Source organism: Rhinopithecus roxellana, chromosome 3 (assembly GCF_007565055.1).
Source record: "Rhinopithecus roxellana isolate Shanxi Qingling chromosome 3, ASM756505v1, whole genome shotgun sequence".
Classification (NCBI taxonomy): Eukaryota; Metazoa; Chordata; class Mammalia; order Primates; family Cercopithecidae; genus Rhinopithecus; species Rhinopithecus roxellana.
Genome location: NC_044551.1, coordinates 145,578,071 through 145,598,661, shown reverse-complemented (window position 1 = coordinate 145,598,661; position 20,591 = coordinate 145,578,071). Strand labels below are relative to the sequence as shown.

Here is a 20,591-nt window from a genome sequence, read left to right as displayed (position 1 = left end):
GAATTCCAGACCAGCTAAGTACCTGGTGGTCACCCCAATCCTTTATTCTTGGGGGTTCTGAGGCCTTGATAGTCCTGCCTGTGTATAATTGAGATAATCTACATTTGTGTCTGGCCATTATAGTATAAGGGTGTTCCATGGGTTCCTCAGATTCCACCCATGCTCCTTGTACCTCCTATTTTGTGGTTCTGAGAATCACTCCAGCCAACACCATGACCCCTTTATCTCCTATGAAGGAAACTGGAATGACCAGGTAGTTACTTCAGCTTCCATTTCAGGGGAACTACCATAGTATCATTTGGTGGAAGTATTCTTCCCTTGGATGCCAGATTATTGATATCAGTGGTATCAGTATCAGTAGGGCTCAGAGTTGCAGGGGTAGGATAGCAATTTTTTTTAATTGACAAGAAGATCCTTTTTGAAATGTTTTCAACTTCAATCTTTTTCAAATTTTTCTGCTAAATCTGGAACTGTTAATAAGTAAAGATTGTCTCAAAGTACTATCTATTTAAAAAGACTTTAAAGATTATTCAGTAAATGGAATCTTTTTTGTTAAATCTCTGATTTAACATCTCCTCTTCCATGTCCATCTCCTCTTCCTCTTTCCAAAAATGGTGACTCATGTCTTCCTAGGACAGGCTTTTCCATAGATAGACAGCTCCAGCAGCTAAGAGAGAACTGAAATATTTCTGTAACTTAATTTTCTGGTTCTAATTTATCTTTATTTGGAGGACTCTGAATAAGTCATTACATTGGTTCTTTTAGTATCTAAGGCCAGCCATCTAATCTCAACTGAGTCTTTTTATCTCCAAGCTAAGCAACAATTATTTTACTTATTTAAAAATTTTTTTTTAGATTCTATCACTTTCATCTTTTACTGCATATTCTTTAGTTTAAGATGTGGTACCTAGAATTAAAAACACCGTTTCATATTTGATCTCTGAGTGCTAAGATTCAGGAGTAGACACTGATTAAAAATGCAGTCAGGCTGTTAGCACTCCCAAAAAACCTGCATTAGTTAATTAACTGCCCCATGTTGTTTCAATTTAGGATCATTAAGATGGAAAGCATCCCTTCAATGATTATGAGAGACATAAGAGAGAAATAAACGTTTTATTACTTACAGGTCCTGGGGTACACAGTATAGCTGGAGGCCACATGCAGGGATGTCAGGGAGTGCATGGAGAGAGAGAGGAAGGGACCCATGGGTCAATGCCTTTATTGGGTCCAGGGTGTTATCCAAACAGGTTTCCCAAGGGCAATCTGAATTGGTGGGTTTAAGTTAATCAGGCATGGGTTCTAGGAGGTCACACAGTGACTAAGAGGTGACCGCTGTGGCATACCTGCACAATCCATGTGGGGTGTGAGGGTCAGCGGGGCCAGTCAAGCAGGGTGTATCTAGTTGTTCCTTAGGGAAGTCCCCAGGAGCAGTTACATAAGGCAGGTATCTGGATCGACCATGCTGCGGAAGTGGGAGGCTGTGTAGAACTAGCAGTGTGTCAAGGGTGACTGAACCTTGCTTCTGGTATGAGAAAGTCCAACTCATTCAAAATGGATGCCCAGGTAACATAAGATTTTAAGAATTCACTAAACATATAAATTGCTGATCATCCTAATCTGATACAACTGATTTTAAAACCTAAATGTGGGTATTTATCATGCTTAAGCTTTAGGTTTTTGGTTTTGATCCATTGTTCCAGCTAATCGACATTCTTTTGAATTGTTTTTGCGATTTGTTGTGTTAGCTATTCTTCCCAGTTTTTCCTTTCCTGGCCTTCTCTTGTAAGAATGATCACTTGGCCGGGCGCGGTGGCTCAAGCCTGTAATCCCAGCACTTTGGGAGGCCGAGACGGGCAGATCACGAGTCAGGAGATGGAGACCATCCTGGGTAACACGGTGAAACCCCGTCTCTACTAAAAACTACAAAAAACTAGCCGGGCGAGGTGGCGGGCGCCTGTAGTCCCAGCTACCCGGGAGGCTGAGGCAGGAGAATGGCGTAAACCCGGGAGGCGGAGATTGCAGTGAGCTGAGATCCGGCCACAGCACTCCAGCCTGGGTGACAGAGCGAGACTCCGTCTCAAAAAAAAAATCACCTGAGGTCAGGAGTTCGAGACCAGCCTGACCAACATGGTGAAACCCCGTTTCTACTAAAAATCAAAAACATGCTAGTCGTGGTGGTGGGCGAAGGTAACCCTAACTACTCAGGAGGCTGAGGCAGGAGAAGCTCTTGAACCCCGGAGGCGGAGATTGTAGTGAGCCGAGATTGCACCATTGCACTCCAGCCTGGGTGACAGAGTGAGACTCCATCTCAAGGAAAAAAAAAAAAAAAAAAAAAGAAAGGTAGACATTCAGGCCTGGTGCGGTGGCTCGCACCTGTAATCCCAGCACTTTGGGAGGCCAAGGCAGGCAGATCACTTGAGGCCAGGAGTTTGAGACCAGCCTGGCCAACATGGTAGAACCCCATCGCTACTTAAAAAAAAAAAGAAAGAAATTTTAACCAGGCATGGTGGTGCACGTCTGTAGTCCCCGCTACTCAGGAGACTGAGGCAGGAGAATCGCTGGAACCTGGGAGGTGAAGGTTGCAGTGAGCCAAGATGGGGCCACTGCACTTCAGCCTGGTAGACAGAACAAGACTCCATCTGAAAAAAAAAAAAAAAATGAATGGTAGACATTCAAAGAAGGTACACAAAAGACAGATGTCACCTTGGGGAGGCCAGTGGGCAGCGCCAGTAAATCTGGTGGGTTTTTGATGGTCCACCATCTGGCCCTCTTGGAGACTTAGAAATGGGATCTGAGGGCCGGGTGCAGTGGCTCAAGCCTGTAATCCCAGCACTTTGGGAGGCCAAGACGGGCGGATCACGAGGTCAGGAGATCGACACCATCCTGGCTAACACGGTGAAACCCCGTCGCTACTAAAAAATACAAAAAACTAGCCGGGCAAGGTGGCGGGCGCCTATAGTCCCAGCTACTCGGGAGGCTGAGGCAGGAGAATGGTGTGAACCCGGGAGGCGGACCTTGCAGTGAGCTGAGATCTGGCCACTGCACTCCAGCCCGGGCGACAGAGCAAGACTCCGTCTCAAAAAAAAAAAAAAAAAAAAAAAAGAAATGGGATCTGAGGAATACTGGCATAAGGCTATATAAGCTCAAATATTAATGTATAAGAATATCATTTCTAGTTGCACTATGTCTTCTTGTTTTAAAATGTAGGTGATACGGTTTGGCTCTGTGTCCCCACCCAGATCTCATCTTATAGCTCTCACAATTCCCACGTGTTGTGGGAGGGACCCAGTGAGAGATTACTGAATTATGGGGGTGAGTCTTTCCCATGCTGTTCTCCTGATAGTGAATGGGTCTCAGGAGATCTGATGGTTTAAAAAAAAATGGGAGTTTCTCTGCACAAGCTCTCTCTTTGCCTGCCGCCATCCATGTCTTGCCTTCTGCCATGATTGTGAGGCCTCCCCAGCCACGTGGAACTGTGAGTCCTATTAAACCTCTTTCTTTTGTAAATTGCCCAGTCTCGGGTATGTCTTTATCAGCAGTGTGAAAACGGACCAACACAGTAGGTTTAATTATTATTCAGGTATGGTGAGGCCAACAGATCAAGAGACAACTGATACTGGCTGGCGCAGTAGCTCCCACCCCTAATCCCAGCACTTTGGGAGGTTGAGGTGGGTGGATCGCTTGAGGCCAAAAGTTCAAGACCAGCCTGGCCAACATGGTGAAACCCCATGTCTACTAATAATACAAAAATTAGCCAGGTGTGGTGGTGCGCGTCTGTAGTCCCAGCTACTCAGGAGGCTGAGGTGGGAGAATCTCTTGAACCCGGGAGGCCAACGTTGTGGTGAGCCAAGATTGCACCATTGCATTCCAGCCTGGCGACAGAGTGAAACTGTCTCAAAAAATAAAGAGACAACAAACTGATATTGAAAAAGAGTTTGTTACTCTCAGTTCCCAAGAGGAAACGGGGCTGGTAACGAGGGTGGTGGTGGGGGGTCACACTGTGCAGCACCACATGTGGAGAACCAGGGTTGGTTGGGAGGCAGGAGGAGCAAGGGGGAAAGGTGGGAAAGGGGCTTTGTTGTGGTTTTGGCGGGAAGGAATGGGCAAGGCAAGGTACGCAGGTTTCTGGTTGGCTGGTTTGAATAGCTTCAGTGGGCTCTGGGGTGTAGGAGCTGTCTCTAGCTGTCTGGTTCCTGGCCCTGGGGTGATTAGGACAAGGAATGGCAGTGTGAGAGCCCTGTGAGAGCCTGATAAAGATGTTTGGGGAATGGGCTCTGGATTGGTTGGTTTGCATATGGAAGGCATGCTCAGTGGGTGAGCTGTTTTCTATCTCTAGGAATTAGTTTATCCTGGGAGGGACTGTCCCTCCAGTGTCAGCAAGGTCTCAGGATGTCAAAGCCTCAAGAAATACAAAAATTAGATACGATGAATACTCTTATCAGCCTAACAGGCTTATTCTCTCCTTTAAGCAAGCCACATGGGAATCAAATTATTAAAAGCCTACACAGTGGGTGATTAATCAGAATAAGGGTCGTTTTATTTGAAAATTTATAAAGTTCAAGTACTAGATGCCTGATAGATGTGTTTCCAGCCAAGAATATGCCAGGCAGTTGTTTACCCCTTCCCTGGGCACCGCTTGGATGGGCACTGTCAACACCTTTCTCAGTAACTGGGGTTGCCCTTTGTCCTCCGCGAAAGGACTGCCATGATTCAGTATTAGTTGTACTCATTGGAAATCCTGGTCCCAAGTAACTAAGAATGGTACCTGTAAGACGAATAAATGAAATGTCATTATACCTGTAAGTTAAATCATACTCTTAAATGAAGTTAAAATATAACAAAATGCATTTATTATGTGCACACATACATGCCTAATTGCTATTGCAAACATCTATAGGACCCACCATTGGGATCACAATGATATATTTTACTTAATGGGGTGAAAAGTCCCACCGGATGGCTTTACAACCAGACTCAAACACTGTAAGTGTTCTTACGATTGCTAGCAAGTTTAAAATTCTTCCAAATATGGCCCCAAATTTTTATTTTTATTTTTATTTTATTTAGTTATTTATTTTTAAGATGGGACCTTGCTCTGTTGCCCAGGCTGGAGTGGAGTGGCACGATCTTGGCTCACTGCAACCTCCACCTCCTGGGTTCAAGTGATTCTTGTGCCTCAGCCTCCTGAGTAGCTGGCATTACAGATTATAGGCACGCACCACCATGCCTGATTTTTTTTTTTTTTCCAAGATGAAGTCTTGCTCTGTCGCCCGGGTTGGAGTGCAGTGGCACAATCTTGGCTCACTGCAACCTCTGCCTCCTGGGTTCAAGCAATTCTCCTGCCTCAGCCTCCCAAGTAGCGGGGAATTACAGGCACGAACCACCACATCCAGCTACTTTTTGTATTTTTAGTAGAGATGGGGTTTCACCATGTTGGCCAGGCAGGTCTCGAACTCCTGACCTCATGATCCACCAGCCTCAGCCTCCCAAAGTGCTGGGATTACAGGTGTGAGCCACCATGCCCAGCCTAATTTTGTGTATTTTTAGTAGAGATGGGGATTTGCCGTGTTGCCCAGGCTGGTCTGGAACTCCTGACTTCAAGTGATCTGCCTCGGCCTCCCAAAGTGCCAGGATTATAGGCATAAGCCACCGAGCCTGGCCAAAAAACATTTTTTAAATGCTGTTAAATATCTTTTTCATGTTGGTTTGAGAATAGCAACAAAAGTTATTCTTTCTTAGTTTTCTATTGATTCAAAGTAGCATGTGGCACAATTACTCTTGAAATTATGTTGAAATATCATTAGTATTTGAAAGATAAATAAAAATCAGTAACCAAAATGATATTTTAAATCTTTATTGATACCATTTTGTTTATGAACTAATCTATTTACATATCCTTCCAAATTGTATCCTTACAACTTGAAGTCAAGTACTTTTCTCGATGTTAAACTTGAAGAAAGCATTTAGCTACCTATAAATATCAGGTACAATTTTAAGTTCTGAATCAAAGAAAATTTTTAGTGTAATTAATATTAATGTTGAAGACATGAAATGGAAAAACCTCTAATTACTTTTTAAATTAAAGCCACAAGTAATTAAATAATTACTATGTACATTACAACTTGCTTATATCAAATTACCAAGAAAAGCATCATGCCAATTGTTAGGATCACCTCTATTCAGAAGGCAAAGAAAGTTGTACATGACAATCATCAAATTAATACATTTAGGTTTTGTATAGTCTGATTTATTCTTTGTTGTTAAGCTGCTAGATTGAAATAAGGATTCTTTGTATAAACATCATCCTTTGAAGTTATATCGATGATATAATTATTACTTTATTTTATAATACTAATATGGTATTCATTAATTTTGTTGGAAGTTCTTCACAGGTCCTAAAATACTAGATGATTGGAATGTCACACTAAGGAAGTTATCCTTAATATATAAATGTATAATAACTACATATCAGAAATAAAAAGGTATTGTTTAATATTGCCAAATATTTAGTACATTTTGTGATTAAGTTTCTACTGCCTCTCTTAATTTTAGCTAACCTACTGTAATCATCAGTTTTTCTTCTTAAAAGAAAGCAAGCACTTAGTTTTTATCCATGATGAACTTTTTTTGTTGTTCTTTTTGAAAGACAAGAATAATTTGATATAAGTAAAGAAGAATGCTTTTTAACTTTTATATCATCTTGTTATTGGAAACTTATGGATAGCTTCCAAAACTAATAACAGGAATTAAAAGATATGGAGAAAGAATAATTCCGTAAGATAACATTACAGGTAAGTCTGTTTAAAAATCAAAACAAAGCAAAGCAAAACACAGTACACAAACAAGACTCAGCATAGATTCCTAGTAGGTTGTAAAACTCTGGCTTGCCAGTTTGACACTGATTAAATTGACACCACGAATATTTTAGTTGCCCATTCTAATACAGTGTTTAACCTTTTAAATTTTTAAGTAGAGTTTTATCTACCTTCAGTCACCATGTGTAAAGAATTAGTTCATTCTTTCTTTGTTGCTCGAATTTATTGATCTTAGAACATTTTATAGCTGTCAGTGTTTTCTTTTATGGTTTGGGGATCATAAAAAATTGCAATCTCATTTATTAACATGAAATGTTAAAAAATTATTGACTTGAAAACTGTTTCCTAATAAAATATTTAGCCAATCTGAAAATTTTAAAAAATTACCCCAACATATGTGGCCTTCTTTCTTTGCTGATTTTTTTTTTTTAATGACAAATTTGGACTACATTGAGATTGTTAAATATTAGAAGCATTGGGAAAAACAGCTTTGCTTTCGTTTGAGAGAATTCCCTTAACAGAAACTACATATTATTTTTTATGTTCATGATGCCTAGTACAAATCACATTACACTTTAATCCGTCTAGCCATTATGGACTAACCAATTACGAGATTTAAAAGAATGAACATTTAAGATTTCTTCTTTAGTTCTGTTTCTCTGATAGAAACATTTGAAGAAAGTGTGTTTTATACCCATCTCCTAAAAGTTTACTAATTGCTTAATTTGTTCAGTTTGCAACGATTGTCTCCTTAACAACATTTTCTTACTTTTGAATTCTTTAGGGAAAATCGGAACTGTTGGCATAAGCACTTTTTGACCACAAGAAAGAAGGCTGCAAATCTTGTTGTTGACATTGATATCTGAGATGGGAGGGTGAGAATTTACATTTAAGGGTGGGAGAAACCCTTGTCTGGTTTGGGTGACACTGTGATCTAAAGGGAAAGCTCCTGAACCTCGCCTTTCTAAAATGGCATGATTTCTCCTGCTCAGGGGACCTGGGGGGATATTCTCCAACAATTCTTTGGACTCTGACAATTGGGAAGGAGATGGTGAGAGGATCTTTTTCTTTCCTACAAGTGCTTTGCCATCTTCTAAATTTGGAGGGGTAAGGCCAGCTGAGAGCTGGGAATCAGAGCTGTAGTGATTTGCCCCCAAGTTTCTTTTTTGAACTATACTTCTTAAGGTGGAAGTAAATATTGTCTGGTTAGAATCTGGGTCCTGGTCAGCAGGGACTTCAATGCATTGCTGATTTCCTTCTGAAAGACAAGATTGATAATTTATTTCATCATATGACATCTTCCTTGAGCTGGCCTGATCAAAGGCTCTTAGCAAATGTGCAGTGTCTTTTACATCAATGCTTTGGTGCCTAGTGATGAACCGCTTGGAAAGTGCCAGCCCATTGGTTTTATAGGATAGTTCTTCCTCTGGTGTAATATCCTGGAGCTCCTCTTGCAATGAAGCCACTCTGTTCTGGTGCATTAATGATGGGGGACTCTTGATCCAGGGTGGAGCCGGGGAGAGCTTGGGCCCCTTAGGGGCCAGAGCAGGTTTCCTCACAGGGGAACCTGGGTCCCAGGTATCATCATTGCTTCCAGTGAGCTCAAGATCTTTAAAACCAAAAAGTGTCAGTTCTGTTTCAGAAGAATGTGAAAGTGGTGATGAGGCAGTTTTGATGTCTATTTCTGAAGGAGTGGTGCAGGTAGCTGGGGAATGACACCCATCTATATCCACAGGAGGCATATTTAAGTACTGTTTAGTAGTATGCTTCCCACAGGGCGACTTTGCTGTTGTGATGATGATGACCTCTTTCCCTTTTGCCTTGCAAGCACTAAGAAGAACTTTCAGGGTCTCCGTATCTTCTGAATTTATAGCATAAACAAGAGCTGAGTAACTAGCATGGTCTTGCAAGCTGAGGTCAGCCCCACTCTTGAGGAGCAAGGAAACAACTTCAGGGCCAGCTTTTTCTAAGCAAGCATGCATCAAAGCCGTTTTCCCAGATTTGTCCTGTATGTTGGGATCAGCATTGTTCTCTAACAGGTATTTCACCATTTTGGCTTTACTGACACTCTGGTGATCCACATGTTTGGTCTTACAAGCGATCATTAAAGGGGTTTCCCCACGGTCGTTGCTCTCATTAATGTAGGCACCGCCTTCTAGCAAAAGTCTTGTGAGGCGAAGCCGGCTCTGATGGACTGCTTTGATCAAGGAATTTCCTTCACTTGAAATTTCCATACCTTCATCCATCTTCAGAGGTTAGAAATTAATACCTGGTTATCAAAGATGGTAAAGACCAAAAGATTAGCCAGAATCAACATCCCAGCTTATATTCATTTTCTTAGAATTAATTTTGAAAATATGTAGGGGACATAAATGGGATTATGCTATTAATAAATGCAGAACAAAATAGTGAATTGCAACATAAAATAAATTTTTGAATAGTAATGACCTTTAGGAGATTACAAATTAAAATTTATTTTCAAAATCTTCATTGAATATTTATAACACCAACATAGTACTTTCCTAAGTCCCACATTAATTAAAAAATAATCCACCTGTGAAAAATAATTTTTAAATTAATAATATTAAAAATCAAATTTAGGATAAGTACAGTGGCTCACATCTGTAATCCCAGCACGTTGGGAGGTTGAAGCAGGAGGATTACTTGAGGACAGGAATTTGAGACCAGCCTGGGCAATGTGTGGTGAGATTCCGTCTCTACCAAAAATAAGTTTTAAAATTAGCTGGGCATGGTGGTGTGACCTGTAGTTCCAGCTACTCAGGAGACTGAGGCAGGAGGATCACTTGAGCCCCAGGAGTTCAAGGTTACAGTGAGCTATGCTCATCCCACAAGCACGCAGCCTGGGTGACAGAGTGAGACCCTATCTCTAAAAATAAAATTAATTAAAATGTAAATTTTAAAAAGTAACCTTAAGCCAAAAAGCCAAAATTCTATTGTCATTGCAACAGAATCAATTAAAATATAACATGTTTGTGGTAGCTGTATGTAAAAACTTTAGTATTACATTACTTAAACATGTTCTTCAATTAAATAATGCAAGTGATATCTACATTTTCAATTTGAGGGACTTTTTATGTTTCTTTTGAAGGATGAAATATTGTTTGGGCTGCAACATGTTAAAATAACTGACATAATATCTGAAATTCACACTGAGATTGGAATGGTGAGCATGTGATTACGCATTTTTCTTGATTCTATTATTTAAATCATATACTGACCAGATAACGAGGTTAGCAAGAACTATAGGGTTAAAATTTGACAACAGTCTATCTGCTGTGAAAAAGGAGTTCCATAGGCAAGAAACCTTAAAGGAGCCATGCAGACTTTGTAAACATTTTAATTCTTATTATTGAAACTAAAAAGTATTTATGTTTAATTTATTTAAATAATTTAGATTCAGACTCCTTCAACAGATAATTCCATTAGGTGGTAAGAATTATGTCTTCATCTAGGACTAAGAAAATTTTTGTCTTTTAACAGTCCTTAGAGTTGGTGGGGAGAATCAGATGAATGTATATATAATATTTAAATCTGTTTCATTGATTCAGTAGTTTTTGGAAATTGAAAACTATTGTTTATTCTACCTACTTACTTTTAAAATTAAGATTATGGGAAATGGATTTCTATTTGATAATAGAATAGATAACAAATCTAATAACAACCAAAAGAAAGAAGAGACGAAGAGAGCAGAAAGAAAGAGAAGGAAAAAGAGAAAAGTAAGCATGCAGGCAGAAATTTCATTCTTAAACATCTATAAGCTCCTGATATGTGCTGGGCACTGAGCTACAAAGATACAAGCCCCATGTCTGAGGAGCTCACAGCCTTTTGGGAGAGATACTATATAAGCAGCTGGTTACAGAGTCAGGAGAGCCCAGAAGCTTTAACATCTTGGGGACTAAAATGGGCTTCACAGAATCCAGCTGTGTGAGTTGGGTCTTGAAGATTTTGTAAGAATCTGGCAGGCAGACAAAGGAGTAGGGAGAGTTAGGTAACACTCCTTTTGCAAAGACCTAGAGGCCTAAATAGTGGTTATTTACAAGGAAACAGGCTTTATTTACTTGGTTACAACCACACTTCAGGAACATATTTTAGCAGATGGTTAGGGTTCATATGGCAGAACACACACATCTAATTTTGCTTTCTTCCTGAAAATCCTTAACACCAAAGTATTTTGTCAAAGACATAAACTCTTAAAGATAGAGGGAAGAGGAGAAGATGGCAGCAACACTATTTTGGAAGCCAGAAAGCAGATGAGCCAGTAGTAACTGACTCAGCTTGTGTGTGTGTGTGTGTGTGTGTGTGTGTGTGTGTGTGTGTAATACAGCTAAAATAAGGAGGAGTAGGTGAAAAGCTGTTAGATAAGCAGTTAGAATTCCTAGGTCCTTGCTACTTGAAGTGTGATCCTACCCTGGCATAACCACCACCAGAAAACTCATTTGATATGCAGAATGTCAGACCCCACCCCAGAGCTACTGACTCAGAGCCTACATTTTAACAAGATCCCCAGGTGATTTGCATGCACATTAAAGTTTGAGAAGTGCTGCCTTAGGTCACTCCTCCAGCTCCCAGTCACTAGGAGATAGAAGACTGCCCCTCCTGTCCTACGGGCTATCTAGAGGTTTATTCTCAGGAAATAATGACACAGAGCATCTCTGGACTGGGAGACACCAGCATGTTTGAGAACAAGAAAGCAGGGGAATAAGTGATTGCTTACTGACCACTACTGAAGGGGGCCACAGCCTACTTCCCCACCTTGGCTTCGAGGAGGCCAGCAGCCATACCCTCACCCCTCAGGGATACATTGATTGCTATGGTGTTCTCTCAAGAATCTGACATGCCACCCAGGTTGTACTACAGTAAGGCTTACAGGTGACAAGTCTCATTTGTGTGCTTAAGAGTTCTCATCAGCTTTTAATCCCAACCCTTTAATCATGAGCAGCCACAACAAAAATTTAAAAACAAACAAAAATGCCTCTTACATTAAAGATAGAGACTAGAACAAATTGAAAAAAGCAACTTGCAGGAAACATATTAATCAGAAAAATGAAAAGATGAGAAATTGAAAAAGATGAAAAATGAAAAGCTTTTGTCATACACTGGCAATATTGTCTTGTCTTTATTCACCTAATTTTGTACCTGCTACTAAGTTTTTAAAAATAAACAATTATTTTACTTAGGGATCAAATATAAGGGGCACCTGAAAATGTTTTTTTAAAGCAAAGGGAATGATTAATACAAAAGTCAAGAGAAAGCTACTCCTTGGTAGAGATTAGGAGAACAATGCCTTTTGGGAGGAACACAGAGAGGCTGAAAGGTTCAGGTGATGTTCTATTTCCCAGTCTGGGTGGTGCATAGGTGGGTGTCCATTCTATTCTTCTTCTTCTTTTTTTTTTTTTTTTGAGACGGAGTGCAGTGGCCGGATCTGTCGTCCAAGCTGGAGTGCAGTGGCCAGATCTCAGCTCACTGCAAGCTCCGCCTCCCGGGTTCACGCCATTCTCCTGCCTCAGCCTTCCGAGTAGCTGGGACTACAGGCGCCCGCCACCTCGCCCGGCTAGTTTTTTGTACTTTTTAGTAGAGACGGGGTTTCACCGTGTTAGCCAGGATGGTCTCGATCTCCTGACCTTGTGATCCGCCCGCCTCGGCCTCCCAAAGTGCTGGGATTACAGGCTTGAGCCACCGCGCCCGGCCTCTTCTTTAAAAGTACACATTTCACATACTTTTCTGTGTATCAGTCTTATTTACTTATTGTGAAATAGAATGTGTGTGCAGAAAAGAGCATAGCATATATGTAAGATATACTTCATTATTAAAATTTACAAAGAGTCCTATTAGGTCTTCCTTTTAAAAGAGTAATTCAGTTCTCATGACATTATCGATGACATTTGTGCCTTGACTTTCAACTGGAGTTTCAACTGACTAAGCCCCTGAAAGGCAGTATTCAAAAGGACATAGTATTCATCTCCACTTCAGTATCATTGATGGTGCAAAGCAAAGAACTACTCAATATATACATACATAAATACAATGAGAGTGAATGCTTTCATTTTATGTTCCCCGTGACAAACTCTATAAAGGCTATCTTGGAGCCAGACATACCTGCAAGTCAGGAACTTAGGAATCTGGGATCAGTTGACAGCTTGGGTCCCAACTCAGAGGTCTATTCTGAATGCAAAGCATCTGAAAAGAGCTCACATGAGACAGTGATCACAAAAGGATCATTTTTAAAGCATTTTTCATATATAAATGGGCTTAATAGAGCATAGAAATGTAGAGAAATGAGCTGGAATGTAATATCAAATAGAGAAACTACTTAGTAATTGCAATTCAATTGCTATACAGTATCAGTCATTTAAAAAATTATTTGACAAAAAGTAACATTTGAGAAACAGATATTCAAACGAGAACAAGTTGTCAGATACCAGATTTCAATATTATATTCTTGTATAGTTTCTAGTATTTAGGTCAATCTTGTTTTTACTTTTTAAAGTCTTAGCAGAATCTTTGGGGGAAGATATTTTACTTACATTTTTAAAAAATACTTATTTTATTTTATTTTTTGGCACAGGGTCTTGCTATATTGCCCAGGCTGGTCTTGAACTCCCGGCCTCAAATGATCCTCCTGCCTCAGCCTCCCAAAGTGTTGGGGTTACAGGCATGAGCCACCATGGCCAGCCAAGGCTTTCTGCTTTTCAGCCATCCTCAAGTAAAGGCCTTTCTCCACAACACTAAACCTGAGCACTTGCTGTCACAGCTTTTCTTTCACCAAGGTTGATGTCAGGAAGTTCTGGGAGAAGAAGAGGAGCTGCTACTATGCTGGAGACTGCCATGCCTAAGGAGGACAGTGGCCCCATCATAGTCTTGTGGAAAAAGAGGGTGCTGTGGGCTTCAGAGTCTCAGAGAAGTTGAGCAGTGGCACCAACTTGCTGCCTAATCCACCTGCAGTGTGGACATAGGCAGACCCTCTCCTCTGAGGACTGGGGGAGTGTCCAGCAAAACCAACCTCATGAGGTTGACTCTTTCCTCATTCTAAAGATTTTTAAAGCCACTTTGTTTGCTCACTTCTTTTTTTTGAGATGGAATTTCGCTCTTGTTGCCCAGGCTGGAGTGCAATGGCGCCATCTCGGCTCACTCCGAGTAGCTGGGATTACAGGTGTGCGCCACCATACCCTGCTAATTTTGTGTTTTTAGTAGAGATGGGGTTTCTTCATATTGGTCAGGTTGCTCTCGAACTCCCGACCTCAGGTGATCTGCCCACCTCAGCCTCCCAAAGTACTGGGATTACAGCCGTGCGCCACGGCGCCCAGCCTGTTTGCTCACTTTTTAACATTTAGTAGATAACTTTTGAAACTGTCTAAACATTACACTTGTCAGGGAAAAAAGGTGTCAGATACGTTATTCTCCAAATGTACAGTACATGTTCAGGTTCTTTCTGTCATCAGTACCTGAATGGAAGAACCCCCTTCTCTTTAGCCCTTCATCCTTTTCAGGGGTTCTTTTATCTTGTTTTCTCCATTTGTACATCAAAAACACTGATATTTATGTCTGACTTATTTCCTTTTCACAGAGTCGAACTCAACTTTTGATGATGACCACTTCTGTTGCCTAGAACGTTCTTTCCTCCTTGAAGCATCCTGATTGGACACTGAGTGCTGACAGCATACTAACATCCAGTCAGTCCCTTTGTTATGTCTAGACTATAAGCAATCCCCAAATTCAGTGGCACCTTCTATATAGATAATAGTTCAATTGCAGAAAGTTCAGGCATCTGACAGGGGTCAATCGTAACTTCCACACTTATTGGCTATGTGCCCTGATCAAGTCTCTCAGCCTCTAGGAGTCTTGAGTTCCTCACGCGTGGAATGACAATCATAGAATATGCATTCCATGGGGATGTGGTAATGAAATCAGACAATGTCTAGAGAAAGACTTTCTTGTTTTGTCTTCACACTCACTGCATTCTTCTTTCTAAAATGTTTATCTCAGAATTAGCTTTTTGAAAAGTTTATCATGTCTCCAATCCACAACCTATTTAAAATAACAGATAAAATATTGGAAATGTTGTTTTTTTAAGGATCTCATATTTCTAAGATGCAATGCTTCTTCTCATTCGGTAAACATCAGTGAACTCTAATAAGCGAAACACGGAAAGAGCATATCCTTTAAGTGTACTTTCCTTACAATTTCCAAATACTATCATTTGGACATTATTACAAGATATTAATTATTAAACCGATGGATAAACTGCTTTTCATTCAAAAATTACAGTGTCTTTAATATCACTTGCACCTCATGGTGGCATATTTACAATGCTCCTTTAGTTCCTCCCTCTATGCCCAAGATGCCACCAAAATTATAAGCATTGAGTTATTTTTTAAAAATATTTTAAATATGCATATTTTTAAGAACAAAGAAAATTGGAGGAGAGATACCATTAGATAAGCAATTTCAAACAGGCTCTGGAAATGGGGGAATGGTGGAGTGGCAAATGGCCTTAGCATGGCAGAGGAGGCTGCAGGACACAGACCCAGGGAGGCTGCTTACCCACAGGACCTGTGACATTTAGGACTTAGAGGTTCCAAGTGCCACAGAAAATGGCAATGAGGGCCGGGCGCGGTGGCTCAAGCCTGTAATCCCAGCACTTTGGGAGGCCGAGACGGGCGGATCATGAGGTCAGGAGATCGAGACCATCCTGGCTAATACGGTGAAACCCCGTCTCTACTAAAAAATACAAAAAAACTAGCCGGGCGACGAGGCGGGCGCCTGTAGTCCCAGCTACTCGGGAGGCTGAGACAGGAGAATGGCGTGAACCCGGGAGGCGGAGCTTGCAGTGAGCTGAGAGCCGGCCACTGCACTCCAGCCTGGGCGGCAGAGCAAGACTCCGTCTCAAAAAAAAAAAAAAAAAAGAAAATGGCAATGAGTAACAGGGCTTAGAACAAGAAGATGGTTGAAAGTCTGTGGACAGAACACCTGGATCCCTACGTATTTTATCCCAGCCCAAGTAGCAGACAATCACTTTCCTAGGCAAGAAAACAAAGATTTATTTTCTAAATTGATCAGAAAGTCTCCAAACTTAGAGGCAGCTTGCTGAAAACAGGGATTCAGTGAGCATGTGCAGGCCAAACGATGAAGTCCCCAGCTCCCTGCCCTGCTACAAGGGGACTGGAAGCCAGGAAAAGGAAATAAGGCACATTGTATCTTGGAAAGATGAGCCCTATTAAAAATATCTGTTGGTACATGAAAGCAATTCAAACCATAACTGCATTCACCCTTCCAGACACCCACTCTAAATGGAAATAGAAAGTTACCTGAAAACATTATTCAAAATTTCATACTTCACTTTTGTCTCTTCTCTCCCTGGATGAGTTTTCTGTCAGCCAGCTGTCAGTTCCTACTGAAGGAAATCAAAGCTATTCAGAGTTATATAAACACCAATAACTTGTTACATGCATCTTTCCCATTTGGAGTCTAGTTTTTAAATTCCTTATTAAGAAATCCCTACAATGTTTGCTCAGTTAGTCATATCTCACTGATTATGAGTTTGTAAAGTGTCTGGAGATTCTATGCACAGCAACCCTGTGTGTGTCTGCCTGCAGGGCTGAGTCTGCCGTGCAAGGACTGCTGGGGTTGGAAGGGCCTCAGCACTCACTTGGTGCAGATGAGGAGGCTGAGAAAGGAAAGGTGAGGGCACTCTCCCAAAGTCAATCATCTTACTCACCTGCTTGCCAGAGGTCAATTCATGTTTGTGTCCTTTATCTCAATATCGCCTTGCTTCTTGGATGGCCAGCTTCCCACGGAGTAGGACTCCGTTTTGAGGGCCTGATTTGTGTGTTATCTCACATGGCAGTGCTGCATGAGCTGAGGTGTTTGCAAAGCCATCTTGGAGATGATAGACCAGGCCTTTCCTGTGGCTTTTTGTCCCCATGCCACCCCCAGTTTTCCTTTCTTAACACAGAAAAGTGGCCGGGCATGGTGGCTTATGCCTGTAAACCCAGCACTTTGGAAGGCTGAGGGGAAGCGGATCACCTGAGGTCAGGAGTTTGAGACCAGCCTGGCCAACATGGTGAAACCCCATCTCTACTAAAAATACAAAAGTTAGCCAGGCATTGTGGCAGATGCCTGTAATCCCAGCTACTCAGGAGGCTGAGGCAGGAGAATCACTTGAACTCAGGAGGTGGAGGTTGCAGCGAGCCGAAGTTGCACCACTGCACTCCAGCCTGGGTGACAAGAGCAAGACTCTGTCCCCCCCCCCCCCCCCAAAAAAAAAGAAAGAAAGAAAGAAAGAAAAGTTATTTTCCTTTGAGCCTTTCACTCTACCTCCAAATAGGATCCATGCTTCCTCTCATAAAGTTCATCATCTGGCCATGGTGGGGGAGAACTTAACAAATGGGTTTGAACTCAAAATTCAGCCCATTGCCCTTGCCTCAGTCCCTGCCTATGCGCTGCCCCACAGGCGATTAGAGACTGCTCAGATGAGGCAGCAGGGTGCATATCAGGGACCTGGGCTCCAGCTCTCTCCAAGTTATCAACCTCTGAGAAGTCATTCTTAGCCTTAGTTTCCTCACCTCTAAAATGGGCATAATATCTACTTTACAGTAGATGATTGTGAGGATTTTAAGATCCGAACACACTTGCTACTGAAGAATTCAATGAATGTCCGTTTATAAACATGCGTCACCAAATACAGGCACTGCATACAGGAATCATCAGGGCTGGTGGGGTCTGACAATGGGATGCTAGGTTCCCTATACCAGTGGGTTCTCCTTTTGTGAGCATAAGAAACACATGGAGCGCCTGTTAAAAAGAAAATTCTAGGCTCCACTCCCACATATTCCACGGGAGATGCTTCTAATGCACACTTGGAGAATATCTGAGGCAAATTCTTCATTCCTCATTCCAGGCCACTTCCTGTTTGCTATGGACCCCTGCCTCAGATTCACACAGAGCTGTCTCCGTCATTAAGTCCAGGTGGTGTGATGCTCAGCTCCCCTGCAGGAGTGAAAGGCAGAGACAGATGGCTGCCACAGCCTACAGACGGGTCCAGGGAGCTCACAGGTCCCAGAGAAGACGACAGCCTTGAATTAGTAGAATGGGCCAGGAGCTGGAGGTTTGCTGCCCTGCCTTTCCTAAACGGGTTTGAAAAAAACCCAGAGTCCTAGTGGACAGTCAAAGGCCAGGAGGGAGGCCAGCTGCACTGCAATAAGGCAAGCCTGCCTGCCACAAGCAAATGTGTATCTCCTCCCCACCCAAGGAAAGGGACAGAGACAGAATAAAAGATGCATCTGAGGTCGTCCTGGAAAATGGAATGACTAGCCAGGAAAAGATTCTTCCCTGGTATTGACTTGCAAGAAATATTTCGAAACCGCCCAGGGAGACGAGTAGCTGGTAAGGTTTGCTGTGTTTCCCACACATACCCCCAAAGGGCTGCTGGGTTCTCCTAGTTACTTCGGCTGTGCCCCAGGCCTTTGGGGCATCTATGCCCCAACCTCTGTTACTGATTCACCTCCCCTGCCAACACACACACACACACACACACACACACGAGAGAGAGAGAGAGAGAGAGAGAGAGAGAGAGAGAGAGAGAGAGAGAGAGAGAGAGAGAGAGAGCGAGCAACCTACTCCTCCAAGTCTCAGGGAACCAAGGTGATGGGATTTCCAAGCTGTTGAGGATGCTAGCAGAGTCTCCACGGTCCCCGCCGACCCCTGGAACCAGGCGCGTTTCCTCAGTTTTTCCTGAGAGCAGGAGGAAGCGAGCTCAAGGCGCTGTCGGAGAAGGGCAAAGGAAGGTGACTGGGGAGACAGCGCCAGGGCACCGATGGGGGCGGGGTACGCGTTTCGTCGCCTCATCTCTGAGCCAGGGCAGGCAGCTGGCGGGCTAAGGCGATCACCATCCACGAAAACGGGTTCTGCCCACAGTCGCTGCGGAGCGGTCCCTACGCCGCTCACCCGTCCGCCAGACGCGGCCCTCCCTTGGGAAATGGCGCGTCTGAGCGGCGCAGCCACGGCCCCCATCCCGGAGCAGGCGCACCTCTGCACCCGCCTCTCAGCTAACCGGGGCCCGGTATCCTGGTGCCAAGGCTGTGCGCACCTGAGAAGCGCGGGGACCAGCTGCCCGCCCCTGTGCTTCCAGAGCCAGAGGCTGCAAACCGCTCCGCAGTCCCCAGCCCGCGCCCAGCCGGCACCTCCCGCTGCCCAGCTGCCGAGGCACCTGCGGAGACGCGCCCAAGTCAGACCCTCCGACCCGCGAGCTCCTGCGGCCCAGCGCGCGCCGCTCCCTCTGCTGCGCCGACCTTCGCCCGTCAGGCCCCCGCCCCGCGTCCTCCTCGACCGCCCCCGGCGGGGCAGCCCTCGCCGGTTCCCGCCGCTCGGCGAGGCTGAGAAGGAGGCGGAACCCGCATCCCCGCGGAGTCCAAGCCCCAGTGGCCGCAAAACTGGAACCGAGAACCAGCGGGAACGGCAGGAGGCGCGAGGGTGAGCTCGCGTGGAGCGCGCCCCGGGGTGGCGGGGCAGAGTCTCTCGGGAGGCCCCTGCAGCCCGACGGCCCTCGGCTGGCCCTGGGTCTCGCACCCTGCTCTGGGCACTGCATTGTCAGGGTGCGCGGGAGGTGCGGGCTTCAGGGGCCTGCGCGCACCGGGCAGGGAGCACTGCGGTCGTGCGGGCCGCTGGGTCCCACGCTGCGCCTTCGATGTCCTCCTCCCGACAGCCGCCACTGCAAGCCAAAGTTTCCCAAGTGCAGCCGGCAGGCACGGCGCCTCACACTGACCTGGGACGCGCTGTCGAGTTGGTGGCGGCGCTTGCAACCTCCCTCTGGCACTGCCCGACCCTCTGTGTGGTGGCCCTAGGGCGCCGTCCGAGGTGAGCTGTGGTCTTCGGCTCTTCGGCGGTTCGAATCGCAGATCTCGGAGATGCCGTCCCGTCCCCGCCCTGCTCGGCGGAAAGAGGTGGGCGACTGCCGCGAAGCGCTGGAGCTGGGACCCGGAGCGCGCACCTCGCCAGACGCCCTGGCAGCGCGGCGCTTCCGTTGGGGGTGACGCGTCGGCTCCCGGCTCTGCGCAGGTGAGGGCGGCAAGGCCACTCTGGACCCAGAGGGGCCAGAAGCTATTGGAAGCTCCGCCTTCTGTTCCTGTAAGTCCCACCCCCGTCCCCCGCTTCGGCCACCGCGCTTCGGCCACGGCGACTTGGTCAACAACAGCGGCAGCAGGGTCTCCCCCCTGAGGGAAGTACGCACCCCTACATCACGGGCTTTGGCTCTTCCAGGCCGTATCCCTCCCCTCAGCTCACATCCACCCGCTGGTCCATGAGTTTGTCTGTCCCCACCGGTCCCTCCACCCCTCCACCTCCCTGTACCCACTCTAGGTAAAGCCAGAGCCTCACTTCAGGTTGGGGTGTTAGTGGGAACAACCATTCTTATGTCTTTAGGAATTTATAAGGTTATTATACTATTATTAAAACATGAATAGAACACATTAACAAAATTTCGCAAAATACATTTCATATGTTAAACTCCACTGAGAGATGAAAAGGAAATGAAGTAGAAGCAACTTTTTTTGTCGTTATTTTTTAGTTTTAGTTTTTTTTTTTTTTTTTTTTGAGACAGAGTCTCATTCTGTCGCCCAGGCTGGAGTGCAGTGGCGCTCTCGGCTCACTGCAACCTCCGCCGCCTGAGTTCAACTGATTCTCATGACCCAGCCTCCGGAGTAGCAGGGATTACAGGTGTGCACCACCACGCCTGGCTAATTTTTGTATTTTTCATAGAGA

The 20,591-nt window shown here is 44.2% G+C and overlaps 1 protein-coding gene across 2 annotated transcripts; it reads right to left on the bottom strand.

Annotated features, from left to right (window-relative positions):
• Positions 1-6,840: 6,840 nt before the first annotated feature.
• ANKRD34B (ankyrin repeat domain 34B) lies at positions 6,841-19,709 on the bottom strand. Of its 2 annotated transcripts, none has more exons than XM_010386017.1 (5): positions 19,597-19,709; positions 18,449-18,596; positions 16,142-16,227; positions 12,933-13,013; positions 6,841-9,084 (listed from the first exon to the last, which is right to left on the bottom strand). In XM_010386017.1, exon 5 carries the CDS (start codon positions 9,059-9,061, stop codon positions 7,517-7,519), a length of 1,545 nt encoding a protein of 514 aa, XP_010384319.1. In that variant the 5' UTR covers positions 9,062-9,084; positions 12,933-13,013; positions 16,142-16,227; positions 18,449-18,596; positions 19,597-19,709; the 3' UTR covers positions 6,841-7,516. The 2 variants fall into 2 exon arrangements, with proteins under 2 accessions (XP_010384319.1, XP_010384320.1); XM_010386018.1 differs by having other exon boundaries at positions 16,142-16,224.
• Between the last annotated feature and the right edge of the window lie 882 nt (positions 19,710-20,591).

What these genes read in the sequence shown, in the direction of transcription:
- ANKRD34B (XM_010386017.1), bottom strand. Translation starts at nt 9,061, where the DNA reads ATGGATGAAGGTATGGAAATTTCAAGTGAAGGAAATTCCTTGATCAAA.